Consider the following 17,432-nt stretch of genomic DNA (forward strand, 5'->3'; position numbering starts at 1 on the left):
ATCATTACAGACTGGCATAGGTAAACGCATTTCCCTCACAGTTTGGGTACATGATATTCAGTGTGTTGTCCAACAAATTCTTCAAAATTTATAAAAGGTTCACTATATTTGGGACAGTGAAGGTCTGGTGTGTATTTTTGATTATCCTGAATCTCTCACTCTTGGGTATTCTTTCTAGTTGGGACTAGAACGATGAGGAGTGAGACACCCATTCCTTAACCACAATTACTTCTAGTCACACTTTCTACATGAATCCTTACGTTGCACTGATCAGAAAGCTTTACTCTCCAAAGGTTTGATAAGTAGCCTTCCTTCCTTTGAGAAGGCAGGCAGAGCAGGCCTTAATTTCTACATTAAATGGTCCCTGTTGAAACTTGTCCAGCTCACTGTAAGGACTGCCATGGAAGGGTGTGAATGATGAGGATTACCGATAAGTAATCTAGGGATTATACATTGAGCGGACAGAGAATGGAAGTGAAGAGAAAGAATCTGTTATTTTTTACCTCTTCATGGTCTCTGGATTACACAGAGTACTAATTCACATTCACTCAAGTATTGCGGAACCTGACATAAATAAAGTACAACCACTTAGATGAAGTATACATGTTTTTAAATGTCTCCATAGGTACATTTAATGAAAGATCTTTTCTTTTCACCTACTACATCACAAACTTTGAGATCATGGCACTGCTTCAGCAAACATTCACAGGGTAATCAAAACAGCATTTAGTTATTTCACATCGTCTACCAATAACATAAAATATCTAAAACCCGAGGTAAATCATCTCTTACACCATCTGATAAATGTAACAATATTACAATGCCATTGGCAAAAATGGACCACGAAGGTTTAACAACATTTGGAATTTTCAAGAGATCAATAGAAACATTTCTGCAATCTGTAATGCAGTCTTTACTGGTGTGAGAAATGTGCAAAGTAATCCCACCCTCTTCTTACATATCACTTCAGCCTAATCTAAAGCTTGCCAGAAGTGTATGTTGTAGATTTAAGATTCTAAATCAACAAGATAATCCCATTTCCATTGATGCTCTCCAAACTATTATTGCTTGCATCATAGGTCTGTTGAATAACAAAGAAACCTTCGTGACAAACCAAACGAAAGTCGTACCTCATAAGGAATATATTGTTTTCCAAATCTGATGACTGTCCATGTCTGTTCAGTGATCCACTTGTTTTATGGCAGACTCACAAAAATGATATAAAATTCAGAATACCAAATAGTAAACATCTTGCCTTAGATCTGAAAGTGCAATGATTATGGAAGAGGAAAGAGAAATTCAATTTTCTCCCGAGCCCCAAAATATCCGAGTGAAGGATATTTAAATAAATTCACAACCTAATTTCCAGTATCAGTCTGTTCATTCATCCGTCAAAAATATTATGCAATTTAAAACATATTTCCACATGAGAAACAATGATAGGAGTACACAAGTCCATGTACTCCTTTTTCTTTTCAGAATTCTTTCCCAGACAGGATTAATGTATATTTGTTTGCAATTTGAATTGCTTCACTCTAAACATTTCTTGTGATAAAATTACTCCTTTGGCCGATATCTGCATTTAAGCCATATCTAAAAAGGTCGTGGCCTTCCGCTGCTTTTTAGGTATTTGTGAATAATTCACCTGCTTGGAGGTACATGTATATTTTGTCATCTATCGTGCAGTCACCATCCATAGGCCCAAAGCCACGTTTGCAGCTAAAAGTGAACTTCCTCCAAGCAAGATTAAAAAACCAAGAAGCTCCCTGTTCTCTTTCTCCAGTATATTTGAGCCCAAGGTGGCTTCCAAAAAGGAATTAAGAATCCATTGTCCATCCAATGCAAAGCATGGTACCGCATTGATAACCGCCAATGCTCCAGATAGTGAAATGACGTATCTGTTCAGGTTAGTTAAGGAAGGTAATGAAGTACTTTTAAGACGCATACAGTTTGAAATCTTTAATACTTTCCATGCAGGTGATGGCGTTTGAACTCTAGTGTAAGTATAAGACGTCTTATGAAATGGGTCCTGGATTCTCTATAATGCCGAGAATGGCCGGTACAAAAAAGTTAAATTGTGTAGGTGAATGTCAAGCACAGCAATTACACCTTTGTTTATTGAGGTTATTGTACACAGTGCGAGCATGCCAATCACATGACGTTTTCAGAAATATGCAATAACTGTGCAGGATAATACCCAATGAAAAGCAAGACACTATTGATACAAAAGTTTGTAAATGTTAACTATTCAGCATAAAGACAATAAAATAATGACCTTGTGAAAAACACAGTTTAACCTCTATCCGGCCTGGCAAGTATTATCCTACATACCTCTTCCATCAGAATTTTTTTTTTTTTATATGAGCACCGTTTTTAATTAACTTTCAAGAGACAACCAAGAGTGCACATTTAGGAAATAACTGCAGCGGTATAGTTTCCCCAATGTGATAAACACGCATGTGATAAACAAGCATTGGCAAAGCCAATGGGTCTAGTTTTGAACACCAGCCGTTGTCGGTACTCGTTTTGATACTTGCAAATTCTCATCAATTTAACCCAAAAATTGGCAAGTAAAACATTTTTTGGGGTTACAAAAAAAAATCACACACTGCCATAGAAGTGCACTGAAGGAAACTATTTTGTGTGTGGATATGCTCTTTATGAAAGAGCAGAATTCTGTCACCCAGTAAAGTTTGTAAATGGCTAAAGTTGGCTGACATTGACCCCACCTGTGTGTTGCTGTGGGCAGAACGAAAACGTGAATGATACAATAACATACCATTGGATGAAGAGTGCTTGCCCCTAGAATATATTATATATATATGTTTACTTTTAGTGAAATCAAACTATCTTGGCTAATGCCAGACCTAAAAAAGGGACAGGGAGCGACAAGAAAAACTAAAGCAAAAAAAGAAAAGCAGACTAAACGCTAACCACTTTATGACTTCGCAGTGCTTTCTCATTAGCACCGATAACACAGTTTATTTTCAGACACTGTCTCTCTGGGTTCATCACGCTCACTGATGACCTTGTGAATATTTCATTTTTATAATGCAATTTCCTCTTTCATAGGTTTGTATGCCCACAACTTATAGTCACATCACCTTTTTCACAAAATGATTTACTGTAGACTAATGTTATGAACACTTTACTCCATTTCACAAACACAGTGAAGAACAAGTTACACACCTCTGGTATCTAAAAGCTCATTCCTAATTTTAAAATACTTCTCCATGTATCAGACTGGATCCAGAAATGTTTTGAGCAGTACCTCTGCACACCGTCAGGTGGTGCCATGCAGCTCCACACTGACACTGTTCTGTTCTGGAAATGACATGCACAGCCAGTGCAGGCACTACTCTTGCGAAATAACATTAGTTGCTTTTAATGCGGTCCACTTGCCCAGACTCACAGCTCCAACAGCAAATTGGCATTGACCAGTGTGCAGATTTAATGGACAGAGTCCAATTCACAGAACGGGGAGGATGAGAGGGTTGGTAAGGAATCTGCAGTCCCTGGCAGAATTACAGAAGGTAAGTAACTTGTTTTTCTGAAAGAGATTTCTAACCTCTGACTTCTCACCTTTGAATAGATGCCAAAGCCATACCTATTCAGAAGTGGGTCTGTGAATTGGCACAAACCAAAAAGTCCTGTAGGACGGAGCGAAGGAAATGTGTCTCTCTGTGAAACTGGCTTTCTAGACAGTAGTGCTTCTTGAACATATGAAGGGATTCCCACATAGCCGCATGACAAATGCCAAGGACACGGACCCCCGAATGCCAATGTAGTGGCAGCTGCCTTGGCCCCACTGGAATGAAACTTTAACCCTTCTGGGGACTGCTTCTTGGCCAAAGAGTAGCAGATCTTGATGCAGAGCATGATCCAGCAAGAAATGGAGCTCTCACGAACCCCACATAGAGCAAATTGGCCACACCAGTATTTTATAGCATTATTGATGTAAAAGTTGACGGAAGTATACAAAAAAGTGATGAATGTAATGCTTGAATTAATCTCAACCACTGTTAATTACTCGGCCCACATCACAGTCCAGCCTCATTTTGCACACCATGCCACTTCAGTTTAGACCCAGCCATATGCCAATCAGTCTTGACCCTCCTCCAATTGGGAAGAGTACAGCTCAAACTACCAGCCCAGGTCCTTCCTGAACCAAAGCACAAGCACCCTAGGACCAGTTTCATGATAGTTAGGGCTTATCAGCCAGTTATAGCTATGTTCCAGCAACACAGTTGTGTACGCGGGACACACGTCTGGGCACACCCGTCTAATTTAGGGTGACACACTGAAGTATACAAAAAAGCGATGGATGGAATGCTTGAATTAATCTCAGCCAGCCACTGGTAATTACTCGGGTCGCATCCCAGTCCATCGTTATTTTTCACACCATGCGACCTCAGTTTGGACACAGCTCTATGCAAATTAGTCTTGACCCTGCTCCAATATATGCAGTCCAGGAGTAACAACCATGACCCACTTTGATGCAAACACCCTCTCTCAATAGCCCATTTGCCCGGAAGGGCTTGCACTCCTGCTGTGTGACGGACAGATAGTACTCTATCAGTTGTTCCACAGATGGTGGAAAGTGTGGCTGAGCAGCAAGGAACGGTAGGGCGCACCCCTCTGGACAATTTGCAAGACCCACCTGTCCACAGTTATGGACTGCCAACCTGGTAAAATTAATTGGATCCTGCCTCCAAGTGAGTGGCCGTGCTCCACTAAGGGCACGCTAAAGGAGGTTGGCTGATGGGGGAGGCAGTAGACTGACTGGCACACTGTCCCTGACTGCTGGTTCGGTTGGTGCAATGGCCTTTGCCACAAACAGGCTGTTTCTTTTCTGGAATTCTTGGACATTGTGGGTGTGGTTATCTTGGTGTTTAACAAACTGCATACATACCCTAAAAATTGTAAGCAAAACATCATTGAAGATGATCACCCTCTCCCTAAATTAGGAGACAGGATCTCCCTAACGAGTTGACTGCACCTTAAAAATCTTGTTATAATTTTTGAGAAACCTAAGTGTCTGCCCTGAAGAAGTGATAAATAATTTAAGCGGCCGTGAGAAACGTGTTGCCTTGGCTTCTGTGTTTATTAAATTTCAAATTATCAAATAATAAAATATCTGAAGCATCACATCTCTTAGTTGTAAACTTCGGAATTTTGTCTATGATAATATGCTAGACTGGGAACCCTGCTGAGGCTGAAGTGACTGTCTGTATGGGGTACTCCTGACAGAGCTGTGGAAAGATTGAAAAGGCTGATGTGATTGAAATGACAGAGCTGAGAAGCCTAGGAATGTGCTGCTGCCCTGCTGTCTTTGAAACACTCCAGAGCTGAGACCACCTTATCCCCAAAAAGTCGGTCCACATCAAAGGGCATGTCCATAAGGGACATTGCTGGAGAAGCCCATAGATTTATACAGGAGTGGAGACGGATAGAGACGCTAGTGGCAGTGGCTCAAATTATGGAATCCATGGCATCGAGGCCACAACAGAGGGTACATTTTGCTGTATCATTGCCATTTTGCATGGCTTGGTTCAGTACAGGATGATGGTCTGCAGGGAGACCTGGGAGGGCCTGGGCTACAGATCCCCAGAGAGCTTGGGAATAGTCCCAAAACACAACAAGCATTCACTGACCAGACAGCCAAAGTTGTGGAAAAAAATACCCTCTTCTAAAAGTTTTCTACCCTTTTAGACTCTTTATTCAGGGGAGTAGTGGAAGACATTTGGGTTTGTCTTGCTGGTAGAAGCTTGAACCACCAGGTTCTCGGGGTAAGGGGTTTCAGTCGATCTGTCGATATACTGGGGGACCAGAGCAAGTTTTGACCCAGCCCCTAAGAGACTGTCGTTGAGGGCCTCATCAAACGGCAGGCAGGGGCTCAGGATTGGTCTGCCCCATTAGATAACTTTGGACAGAAAATTAGTTTTGACCTCCAAGATGGGGAGCTGGATGTCAAGAACCTCAGCTGCCCTTCGCATAACCATTGAGGAGACACTTACCTCAGTGACAGGGCCCATGTTAGGAGAGATGTTGAGGCCACTGGCATACTGGAGATTCTCACACCAATTTTCTTCATGGTAGGGATGTCCAAACTCGTTTCTCATGTCATGTTCCTTATCAGAAACTGTTCTGAATAATGAATGTAGTGTATGAGGCCTCTCCTACAAAACCAGGAAGTTGAGCCGCTCATGTGGAATGGGCAAAGGTTGCGACTCAATGAGCACTGAGCGTGGCCTTAGGAAGTTGCCGACATCGGAATGGGATGTGTCACATCCTCTGGCATCAATGGAGTCTGCATTGGTGTTGTAGTTACGGGGACTGGTGTAGAGCTGGCGGTGGAGTCGGCAAAGGCACCGGCAGTGACCTGGTGATGGGTTCAGAAGATGCAACTGGTACCAAGTGTGAACATGCCGGCGGTATTCCAGATGGAGGACCTTTCTACCCGAGGAGCAGCAGGCCCACCAGAGGGAGTTGGAAGGCATCCATAGAGTCGCAGCATGGCCTCGCGGAACTCTTGAATCTGCCTCAGTGTCGCAGACAGCCCCAGAAACTCATGTTTTTCTGAGACAAGTTGCGGGATTTGCTCAGATGTCGAATGGCTTCAGGAGAGAGATTGAGAGGCATGACAACACCCTTGCATCTTCTAAGATGTACAAGAGTGTCAGGAAAGGGCAGAGCCCACGTTTGGATTTTTTTATGTTTTTCTTTGACTTACCCAAGGATTTTAAATGTGATGATGATCAACCTCAGGAACACCTTCTGAAGTGGGAATGGGACCGAGACCGACCTTTAGACTTGGACCAGTTTCGACCCGGGATCTTATGATGGTTGGCAACACAGAGCTTCACCTTGCAGTCTCAAATGGCTTTTGGATTTATTGATACGCAGTCACTACAGGCCTTAGAGTCCTGAGCCAACCCCATGCACCACCGGCAAACCTGATAGGGATCTGTCACAGAAATGTAATTGTGACAGTCCCTGCAAGATTTAAACCCTGTCATGTTGGGAGGTGACATTTCCCTCATACAATGGATTTAGAATTTGGAGGTGACTGGCGGTGAGTAGGGGTACTGCTGAAAAGTTTCTGGATCCCTCCTTACATCTGGGAACATATTCAGAAAGTGAAGAATCCGCAGTTAGAAGTCTTTATCAGAAATCCCTCCATTCACAGGCTCTTTGTGGGAGGTTCCTGCAGTAGCTAATTCAGTTTGTCATAGTCTATCAGAGTTACTAGTATTCATATAACTTATATGTGAAGGTAGTTTTTGATAGTCAACCAAAAATGACAGAAAATGTGTAATCTTACGTCTGTTAATGTCTGGATTTCTTGAAAGACTATTATATGCCAAAAGCAAATTAAATGGCCATATGTCTCCCTCTCCAACACTCATTGCTTGCCCCATCTGACCACAGGTGTATTTGTGTTTGGGTTCTGAAGAATCTGCAATAACTATTTTTTTTTGGCAGTTGTAAATTCTGTGATGGAGTCATGCCTGGACTTTCACAGGAAAAGTTAGTAGAATGCTTATAAATGAAGGAATAAAAGTATAGGGAAGAGTAACACAACAAACTCATCATAGAATGTAGCAACAGCATCTCCAAATTCCTAAACAAGGGATCTAAAACTGGCCCATCACTACATACGGTGAACTCTTTCTTGTACTCCAACCTCGGTCCCATTAACTAACACAGATTGCAATGGAACCTGCTGTAAGCAGTTTCAGCTCTGAATGTAGACACACTGCAGCTTATTCTCCTTGTAGGCACTAGCATGCAGGTTTCTCAGGAGGTGCCTGGTTTCTGGTGCCATACTGGAAAGGCTATTGCCTGTTTTAATTTGTCTTATGAGTTTACTTTTACCCATTTCTTTTAGTCTGTATTTCATTACCAGTACTATTCGGCCGCAGGGTAACCTGTAGTAGAATAGAGGAGTGACTGGACCCCACTTTAGTTTTTAATTTCTTCTAACCTTTTCCGACTAGCGCTGTTATTAATGAGAGAACAGTAAATCTGAGAAACCCCTGCTTTCCCCAGACTTCCCATCAGGAGTTTAGCTTCCATTGGACTGAACTCTGGAAGTGTAGTGTCTGTGGGAAGGTGCAGAGTGAGTGCATGTCTGAGTTGCAGATATTTATAAAATTAAGTGGAGTTGAAGGAGTAGATGCCCTGTAGATCTTGGAACGTGCATAAGTGACTCCCCACCCAGACATCCCCCAGCTGTGTGATATTGATAAGATCCCATTTCTGGAACCCCTCCAGTGCTCCATGCCAAAGAGACATCTGAAGTGTAAGCTTAGTATACCAGCGAGTATGACGTTGAGCGGATCGCCATGCCACGAAGACCGTGCAAGTCACTGTGGGAATTGTACGGGGAATTAGAGAGCTGTGGAGCATTGCCTGAATTTTGGAGAACCCCAGAGATGCAAGTTCCAGCCGATAGGCTGGGCTCGGTCCAGCCCACCTAAAACCAGTCATTAATCACCAGGAGGTGAGCCTCTAGATAATAGAGGAAGAGGGTGGTCATCCCCAATCCTCCCTCATATGGGGCACATTGACACTGAGCAAAGGACAGACGTGGTCGCGAGTTACCCAGGAGAAATGCGGTAGTCAGTTTGTCTAGAGTGTGGAACCAATGGCGTGGACGGTGAAACAGCAGGTTCTGCAGTACATACAAGAATCGGGGGAGTATCATCATATGTGTAGGTCAATCCTACTCATTTGGGTCAATGGGAGAAGTTTCCTCTTGCGGACGTCCTCCTTAGTCTTCTTTACGAAGGGGGTGAGATTAAGGGACCAAGTAAGCTCTGGGTAAAGTGCCTCCCAGATCCCCAAGTAATGAAAACTAAGTTAGAGTTAAGAAACAACCCTTGCCAGGAATGTAGATGGAGAAAGAACTACAATCCTTTTTAAAGAGACACTTATAAACAATCTATTAGTGACTACAAAGCCTTGATCATAAAGGAAAATACCCTGTATTCAAAGCATAAGATTGAGACATCTAAGAATTCTTCTAAAAAACTGTTTAGGACAGTTAAGAAACATGCCAATCTTCCTGAGAAAAACAATACCAACTTTGACCAAGCCTTTTGTAACACCCTGGCAAGTTTCTTTCAGGCTAAAGTGGAGGATGTTTATAACACTTTCGCTGCAAGTAAGCGCCCAGTCTCAGAATCTCAAGATGATAATACCACACCCATTAGCTCAGAAACACTGTGCTCCTTCTCCTAACTTAGCACAGAACAGGTGTTAGGTTTGGCCAAACCATCAAATCAGGTTCTCCTGTGGACCCGTGCCCTTCACAAATCATACACCTAGCACCTGAGATAATATGTTCTCATCTTGTTGACATCTTTAATGATATCACCAACTCTGGTCACTTCCCCAGCGGATTGAAAAGAGCTTCAATCTACCCGCTTTTGAAAAAACTAATCTTAACCCTCAAGACCCTAGTACCTATCGACCTATTTCACGTCTCCCATTCCCAGCTAAAATAATGGAAAAGACAATCAATCTAGAACGGGCTTCTTTTATAAATGCCAATCATCAACTTGACTCTACACAATTTGGATTTAAAAGCGAGCACAGCACCAAGTCAGCTCTGATCGTCGCCTCAGAAGATCTAAGAACCACACTTGACGCAAGAGGTAAGGCTGCCTTTGTTTTACTAGATCTCTTAGCAGCGTTCAACACGGTCAAGCAGGACCTGTCGATCAACCGTCTTTATAATATAACAGACACACAATTGATGGACGGAATGCAGAACAAATCAAAACATTCACCCCCAGTCAAGAGATCTGGGTTAAATCCATCATTCTTTTGCTCACCATGCCACCCCAGTTTAGACCTGGCCATATGCAAATCAGTCTTGACCCTGTGCCTCATGGGAACAGTCCAGCCTGTTTAATTTAATTCAAATTCAGTGATGGCAGCATGATACCCTGTATATAGAGGTGGGAAAGCAATCCTCCTAGGGAGAGCTGAGCCAGAGCCAAGCAAAGACTTGGCTTGGCCATAGAAGCCAAATAACGTGCTGGGACATATTTCTAGTGGAAATTGCACAATACATTTCACGTAAAAATTTAACAGCTCTTTAAAATAGTATATTTATGTTAAATCTGTAGGTGTTCCTATTTAGAAAGTTAGATTACACTAGTGCACTGATTGACACTAATAACTTATAGATATGATCGTAGAAACATTTAAGAAAGAACAACCCCAATATCCTTTCAAAGTTACTATAAAGAAGCCCAAAAAACCTATTCTGTCTGTAAAATACACTATAAAACTTGTCAGTATTTGTGTCGCAAAATTCCAGTTTAAAAAACTATATAGGAAAGAGGTTTTGTTTTAGTATAGTGCTAACTCAGCAGTGAAATAGGCTAGGAGCTCCCAAATGTGTGAGTCAAAGAAAATAGGGCCTTGTGAAGTTAAGAAAATTGACTAACATCAAGCAACTGGTCGGTCAACTGGGTAAGTCTCCAAAAAGGGCAGCCCATTTCAGAGATTCCCTCTCAGTACTTGGGGTGTGAGTGGGTGGTGGTGAGGGGGCATAGTACATATGTACGATGACGAGCACCAAGGGTGAGATGGCAACGGAGGAAGCAACAGCAGTACCTCCCAAGGGCAGGGACACACGGCTTCTATTATTAATGAACTTTGTGAAAGTAGTTAACAGGAGTAATATAGTAACCGTGCCTAACCCTCAAGGTGATGGCATGCTGACAACCCTAGCTATGACCCACACCATAGCAGCTCCTCTGCAAAGGACGGATCCTGTAACTATGGGGTCAACACCTTCCCAACCACTCAGAAGTCAAGTTAACACAGGCATGCCAAGTGTTGCCCAACCTAAAACTCAAAAAATGGGGTGATTCTTCGGTGCCGAAACAAGCCAAACCACTGGGGCTTGATGGCAGTTGGTAGTAGCTGTGGGGTCCAGTGGGACATCTACAGTCACACTATCAGTGGTAGGTGTTAATTATGGCATCCCAGGTGCCCAGGCATCAATCTCACAGACCACACTTACCAGTTCAGGGCCGATGGCAACCCACTGTCTTGATTTACACTCCCAAATGAACAAGTTACTTACCTTAGGTAACGATGTATCTCTAAGAGACATATGTTAGCTATAGATTCCTTACCTTAGAATTACCCCCATGCGTCAGAATGGATCCAGAGAATTATTTCTTAGCAGTACCCCTGTGCATCGGTAGGTGGCATCAGTCAACTCTGCGTCCGGCGTCGTAGTCGCCTGGATGATATCGCGATGCCTACATAGACTCCGGCCCTGCATGTTGATGTCAGTTCTGACTTGACTTTCCACGCCAGAAGTGCAGAGCCATGAAAGACACTGACTATGGGAGTCCCTATCCCTAGTAGTCAGTTCGCAGAGCAGGGAGGATGAGTTGGGCGGTAAGGAATCTATATCTAACATATGTGTCTTACAGATACATCATTAACAAAGGTAAGTAACTTGTTCATCTAAAAGAGATTATAGATTATAGATTCCTTACCTCAGAATAGATACCCCAGCAATACAAACCCCGGAGGATGATGTGTGAACTAAGTTCACACCAGAAAATCCTGGAGGACCGAATGGGCAAAACAGCCGTCCCTCTAGACTTGGCTGTCCAGGCAGTAATGTATGGTGAACGTGTTCAAGGATGGCCACGTGGCCGCCTGGCAAATGACAAGCAGTGGAGCTTTACATGCTAATGCAGTGGTTGCTGCCATAGCTCTAGTAAAATGAGCATGCAGCCCCACAGGTTCCTTTTTTGCTAAAGCATAACAGATTTTAATACAAAGGACAACCCATTGAGAGATGGTAAGCTTTTGAATAGCCCAACCTTATTGGCACACACATAGCCAACGAAGAGTTGATCATCCACCCGGAAATCTTTTGTGAGGTCAAGGTAGAAGGACAATGCACGTATAGATTCCAGACAGTGGAGTCTCTCCTCCTCTTTGGAAGGGTGCAGAGGTGGGAAAAAGGTGGGCAAGGTGATTGGCTGTCCTATGTGAAATGGTGTAACCACTTTAGGAAGGAACAAGGGCCTCGTCCTAAGCACCACTTAATCCGAATACACAGAGAAGAAAGGGGGCTTAGAAGACAGAGCCTGTAGCTCACTTACCCTGCGAGCAGAGGTGATAGCAACAAGGAAGGCAGTTTTTAGAGTAAGGAGCCTGAGAGGACAGTTGTGAGGGGGCTCGAAGGGAGCACACATAAGATATGTTAGAATGAGTTTCAGGTCCCACTGCAGCATTAGGAAAGGAGATGGAGGAAAGATATGAGTAATGCCCTTAAAGAATCTATTTACAATAGGAGACTTGAATAAGGATGGCTGATCTGGCAGATTAAAGAAAAGCAGAGATAGCAGCAAAATAGCGTTTAAGAGTGCTCAGAGCAAAGCACTGCTGGGCCAAAGAAGGTATGTACAAGAGAACCTCTGAAAGGGGCAGAGAGGGGATCCACAGCCTTTGCTGAGCACCATGACAAAAACTTGTTCTATCTACATGCATATGCCGTTTTAGTTGAGGAATGCCTGGCTGCAAAGATGACATTACAAACTTCTGGTGGAAGGACAAAAGCTCTCAACTGTTGCTACCCAATCTCCACCCAAGGAGGTGGAAGCTGGACAGGTTCGGGTGAAGAACCGTCCCCTGCTGCTGCGACAAAAGATCCTCCCGATGGGGCAGTCTGGTCGGAGGATCGATAGCCTTGCTCAGTAGCTCGGGATACCAGACTCTTCGTGCCCAGTCCGGACCCACATGAATGACTTGGGCCCGGTTGCGCTTGATGATCTTCAGAACTCAGGGCAGCAGTGATACAGGCGGAAAGACGTACAGGAGGCTGAAACTCCACTCGCGACGAAAAGCATCGCCGAGCAAGTGTCACCTTGGAAACTCCAACGCGCAGAACTGCTGACATTGCACGTTCTCTTCAGTGACGAACAGATCTATCCTCGGCTCTTCCCACCGATGAAAGAGACCATGCACAACCTCTGTGTGAAGACGCCATTCATAATCTGCCAGGTACCGACGGCTTAGTTTGTCCGCCCTGGTGTCCAGGGAACCTGCCAGGTGTTGAACCACCAGGGTCATGCCCTGATGTTCCAGTCATGTCCAGAGGCGAAGAGGCGAAGAGCCTTTTAACACAGGGTCCAAGCCACCACCCTGCCCGGTTTGTTGCAGTACCACATTGCGGTGTTGTTGTCTGTGAACAACTTTCTCTCCGAGAGAGGGAAGAAATGCTTTCAGTGCAAGATGGATTGCCCGATGCTCCAACAGGTTGATAAGGAGCCCAGACTCCGCCACAGACCAGACGCCTCTGATCTCTGCCTCTCCCAGATGGCCGCCCCATCCCATAAGTGACGCATCTGTCACCACTGTGAGATCTGGTTAGGGAAGGGAAAGGGATCTGCCTCTGACCCAAGTTTGGTTCGTTAGCCACCGCTGCAATTGTTGTGCAGTTCTATCCAAGATCTGGACATAGTCGGAAAGATTCCCCATGTGCTGTGCCCACTGGAACTTCAGGTCCCACTGCAGAGCCCACTATTGCCATCTGGCATGATCTACCAGCAGGAGACACAGGAAGCAAGAGGCCATGAGGGCCAGCAGCCTCATGGTCATTCTCACCGAAATCTAAGATAGAGGACGAACCATCGGTATCATAGCCCGAATATCCCGGACTCGCTGCTCTGGAGGATGGACCCGAAACTGCACTGTGTCCAGAACATCTCCAATGAAGGGGAACGTCTGAGAGGGAGTCAGGTGTGACTTTAGCATGTTGACAGTGAACTCCAGTGACTGCATGAGGTCCGCCGTAGTCTGGAGGTGGGAGACGACAGCCTGGGGCAAGCCCACTCATCTTAGCCCACACAAGACTGGAGTATTGTATTGTATTGTATTGATTTTTGTATAGCGCGATTGCTGCCCAATGGGCGTACCTGAATGACAGAACAGCCCTGGGGGTTAAGAGACTTCTCCAGCCAGGGAATGCAACACTGAGCGGATATGTCCATCCCTCAGGAAGAAAACCCGGTTTCCAAGTTAACAGACTCCAGTTTTATAATATTCTCAATGCACTAAAAGTTTCTGAGAAGACGTCCTCTGCATCCAGGAAACTTACTGGAGTTGGACAATCTCCCACAAGCATTCAAAAGGCAAAGGATTTCTCACATATTCTTCTGCGCTCAAACACTACATATTTCCCTTATCTTGCACCGGTTTGAGAAATTACAAAACATTTCAAAAAGTACAAAAACACCCTTCAAAGTGGAAAACAATCTTAAACACGATAACCTGATTAGCCGGGAGTAACCTGGGGGTCTGCTTGTGTGTGCAAAACTCAGGAGTCAGAATTCAAGATGGCATGAGGGAATGTCAAAGCCAATAGTAAAAACTTCATAAAAAATGTACAACATAATGCACATTTGTGCACCACTGCCTATAGCACCAAACACTTCATTTCCTAATGTACAACATAATGCACATTTGTGCACCACTGCCTATAACACAACACTCCGAGATAGAGAAGTACATTCCACACATTTCTCTCTCATGCTTTCAAACACACATCCCAAACGTTCTGTTCCTGGCAAGGCTGGTTTGAAACACTCCTACTCTGCAGCTTTAAGTAGACACAAAATAAAATCGACAGTTAAAATGCAAGTGCACAAAGAATGATGTTGTACATTCAAGACAGAGTAAATTAAAACACAAAGTCAATTAAAATAATGGTAGGCAAAGGTCATCACGTGGTCCAAATACATGGGAGTGCCTATAGCACTACACCCACACAAGCCCAATGTTATTTGGGAGGAACTCTAACCATCACCCAATCATCCCCCCCAAACTTGCATGTCCCAGCAGATATTAAGGAAAGGTTTCAAAAAAATTTATTTTACGATGTCTTTGAATTTATGTGGTGGTGGTTCCTGGGAAAAGAAAAAATGGGAAGACAGTTTGGGTAGAGTGGTCGCTCAAGAACTGAGTCGCAGGTTTCCTTTATTTAAGTAGCAATAGTGTCAGAGAAATTCCCCGAAATTGTCCCATGGCTGTTCAGGTAAATATTTTTAATACATAGCACAGCATCAGAGTTTACAGGGTCAGCCGGTCTTCAATACAATATGAAGTTTAGTCAAATGAAGGCAATTATGCCAAAGACAGCCCCATCTGGCAAGCAGAATTTGTCAAGGCTGATCAGCCTCCAAGTGCTTCCATTCCTTTCGCTCTGACAGTGTGGGGACAAAAAAAAGGCCTGCTGGCAATGTAACAGGAAAGAGTGCCCCAAGGGAACAGTCTGTCAATTCAAACATTTGTGCTCCTTTTGTGGCATCCAATAGCACTAGGACCGTAAATGTTTTAACAAGCACTGGCAAAGCCAAATAGGTCACGGTGGCATAGAGTGGAATAGTGTAGGAGAGTGCAATGGCATAAGTGGAGTAGAGTGTTGTAGAGTGGAGTGGCATGAAGTGGAGTAGCATAAAGTGGAATAGCATTAAGTGGAGTGGAGTACTGCGTCGTAGAATAGAGTGGAGTAAAGTGGCATGAAGTGGCATAGAGCGACCTAGAGTGGAGTATTGTTGTGGAGTGGAATAGAGTGGAGTAGAGGTTAATGGAGTGCAATAGATTAGAGTATTGGAGAGTGTAGTGTTGTAGAGAGGCCTAGAGTGAAGTGACGTAAAGTATAGTGGTGCAGAGTAGATTGGCGTAGAGTGCATTGGTTTTGAGTTAAGTGGTATAGACTGATTTGGCTTAGAGAGCAGTGATGTAGAATAGAGTGGAGTAGAGTAGAGTGATGCTGGGTAGAGCGCAGTGGTGTAGAGTAGATTGCTTCAGAGTATAGTGAACTAGAATAGAGTGAAGCATTGCAGGGTAGAGTGCAGTGGAATAGAGTACAGTGGTGTAGAGTAGAGTGGTGTGGAGTGCAGTGGTGCAGAATAGATCAGAGTGGCATGGAGTGATACTGAGTGTAGTGCGTGGGGTGTATTGCTGTAGGGTCTTGTAGAGTTGAGTGGTGTAGGGTAGAGTGCAGTGGCGTAGAATGCAGCTGCATAGAGTAGAGTGGTGCAAAGGGCAGGGGCGTAGAGTACAGTCATGCAGAGTAGAATAGAGTCACAGAGTGCAGTGACAGAGCACAATGGTGTACAGTGGAGTAGCATGCAGTGGCGTAGAGTGCTTTGGTTTTGAGTAAAGTAGCGCTGAATGCATTGACATAGAGTGCAGTGGTTTACAGTAGAGTGGCATAGAGGGCAGGGGCCTAGATTAGAGTGGTGCAGATTAGAGCGGCGCAGAGTTCAGTGGTGCAGAGTAGATTCTTTCACAGTAATGAGTGGTGCAGGATAGAGTGGAGTGGTGCAGGGTAGAGTGCAGTGGCAATGAGTTGTGGTGTAGAGTTCATTGATATACAGTGCAGAGGGATACAATGCAGTGCTGTAGAGTAGAGTGGCATAAAGAGCAGTGCTGCAGAGTAGAGTGCCATAGAGTGTATAGGTGCAGAGTAGAGTGGAGTGTCCTAGACAGGAGTGGTACAGAGTGCACTGGCAAAGAGTGCAATGGTGCATAGTAGAGTGGGGTAGAGTGCACTGGCAAAGAGAAGAGTGGTGTAGAGAAGAGAGGCATAGAGTGAAGTGGCATAGAGTGTAGCGTCAAAGTGCAGTGGCGCACAGTATATTATATTGGCACAGAATGCACTGGTGTAGAGTGGTGCAGAGTAAAGTGACGTAGAGTGAAATGGTGTACAGTAGAGTGGCATAGAGTGCTGCAGAGTAGAGCATAGTGGCATACAGTACAGTGGTGCAGATCAGACTGGTGTAGAGTGCAGTAGCATCGAGTAAAGTGGTGTAGAGTGCATTGGCATTGAGTGCAGTGGCATAGAGTGCAGTGGCATAGAACAGAGTGGAGTGGTGCAGGTTAGATTGCAGTGGTGTAGTGTGGAATGGCGCAGAGTAGTGTAGAGTGCAGAGGCATTGAGTAATTTGTTTCAGAGTACAGTGCAGTGTCGTAGATTAGAGTGGCGTAGAGTGTACCGATGCAGAGTGTAGTGACAGAGTGCATTGGCATAGAGAGCACTACAGTGGTGAACAGTAGAGTGCAGTGTTGCAGAGCACAGTGGCGTATAGTGAAGTGGCGTTGAGTGTAGAGGTTCAGGGTAGAGTGGAGTGGCGTAGAGTGCATGGGCATAGAGTGGGGTAGAGTGGTGCAGAGTAGAGTGTTGTTGCATAGAGTGCATACTGCAGAGCAGACTGTCATAGTGCAGTGGTGTATAGTAGAGTGGCGTAGAGTGCATTGAGATTGAGTGCAGTGGTGTAGACTGGTACAGAGTAGAGTGGCATAGAGAGCAGTGGCGCAGAATACAGTTGTGCAGAGTAGAATAACAGAGTGCAGTGAAGTAGAGTACGATTGTGCAGAGT

At 44.3% G+C, this 17,432-nt stretch overlaps 1 protein-coding gene across 1 annotated transcript in view; it reads right to left on the minus strand.

Annotated features, from left to right (window-relative positions):
* Nucleotides 1–593: 593 nt before the first annotated feature.
* MBTPS2 (membrane bound transcription factor peptidase, site 2) overlaps nucleotides 594–17,432 on the minus strand; it is a 358,518-nt gene continuing 341,679 nt past the window's right edge. Inside the window, exon 11 of the mRNA XM_085622476.1 lies at nucleotides 594–1,898. Coding sequence (XP_085478602.1) covers nucleotides 1,676–1,898 — 223 coding nt within the window. The 3' untranslated portion in view covers nucleotides 594–1,675. The remainder of the gene's footprint in view (nucleotides 1,899–17,432) is intronic.

This window comes from Triturus cristatus, chromosome 8 (genome assembly GCF_964204655.1).
Source record: "Triturus cristatus chromosome 8, aTriCri1.1, whole genome shotgun sequence".
Lineage (NCBI taxonomy): Eukaryota > Metazoa > Chordata > Amphibia > Caudata > Salamandridae > Triturus > Triturus cristatus.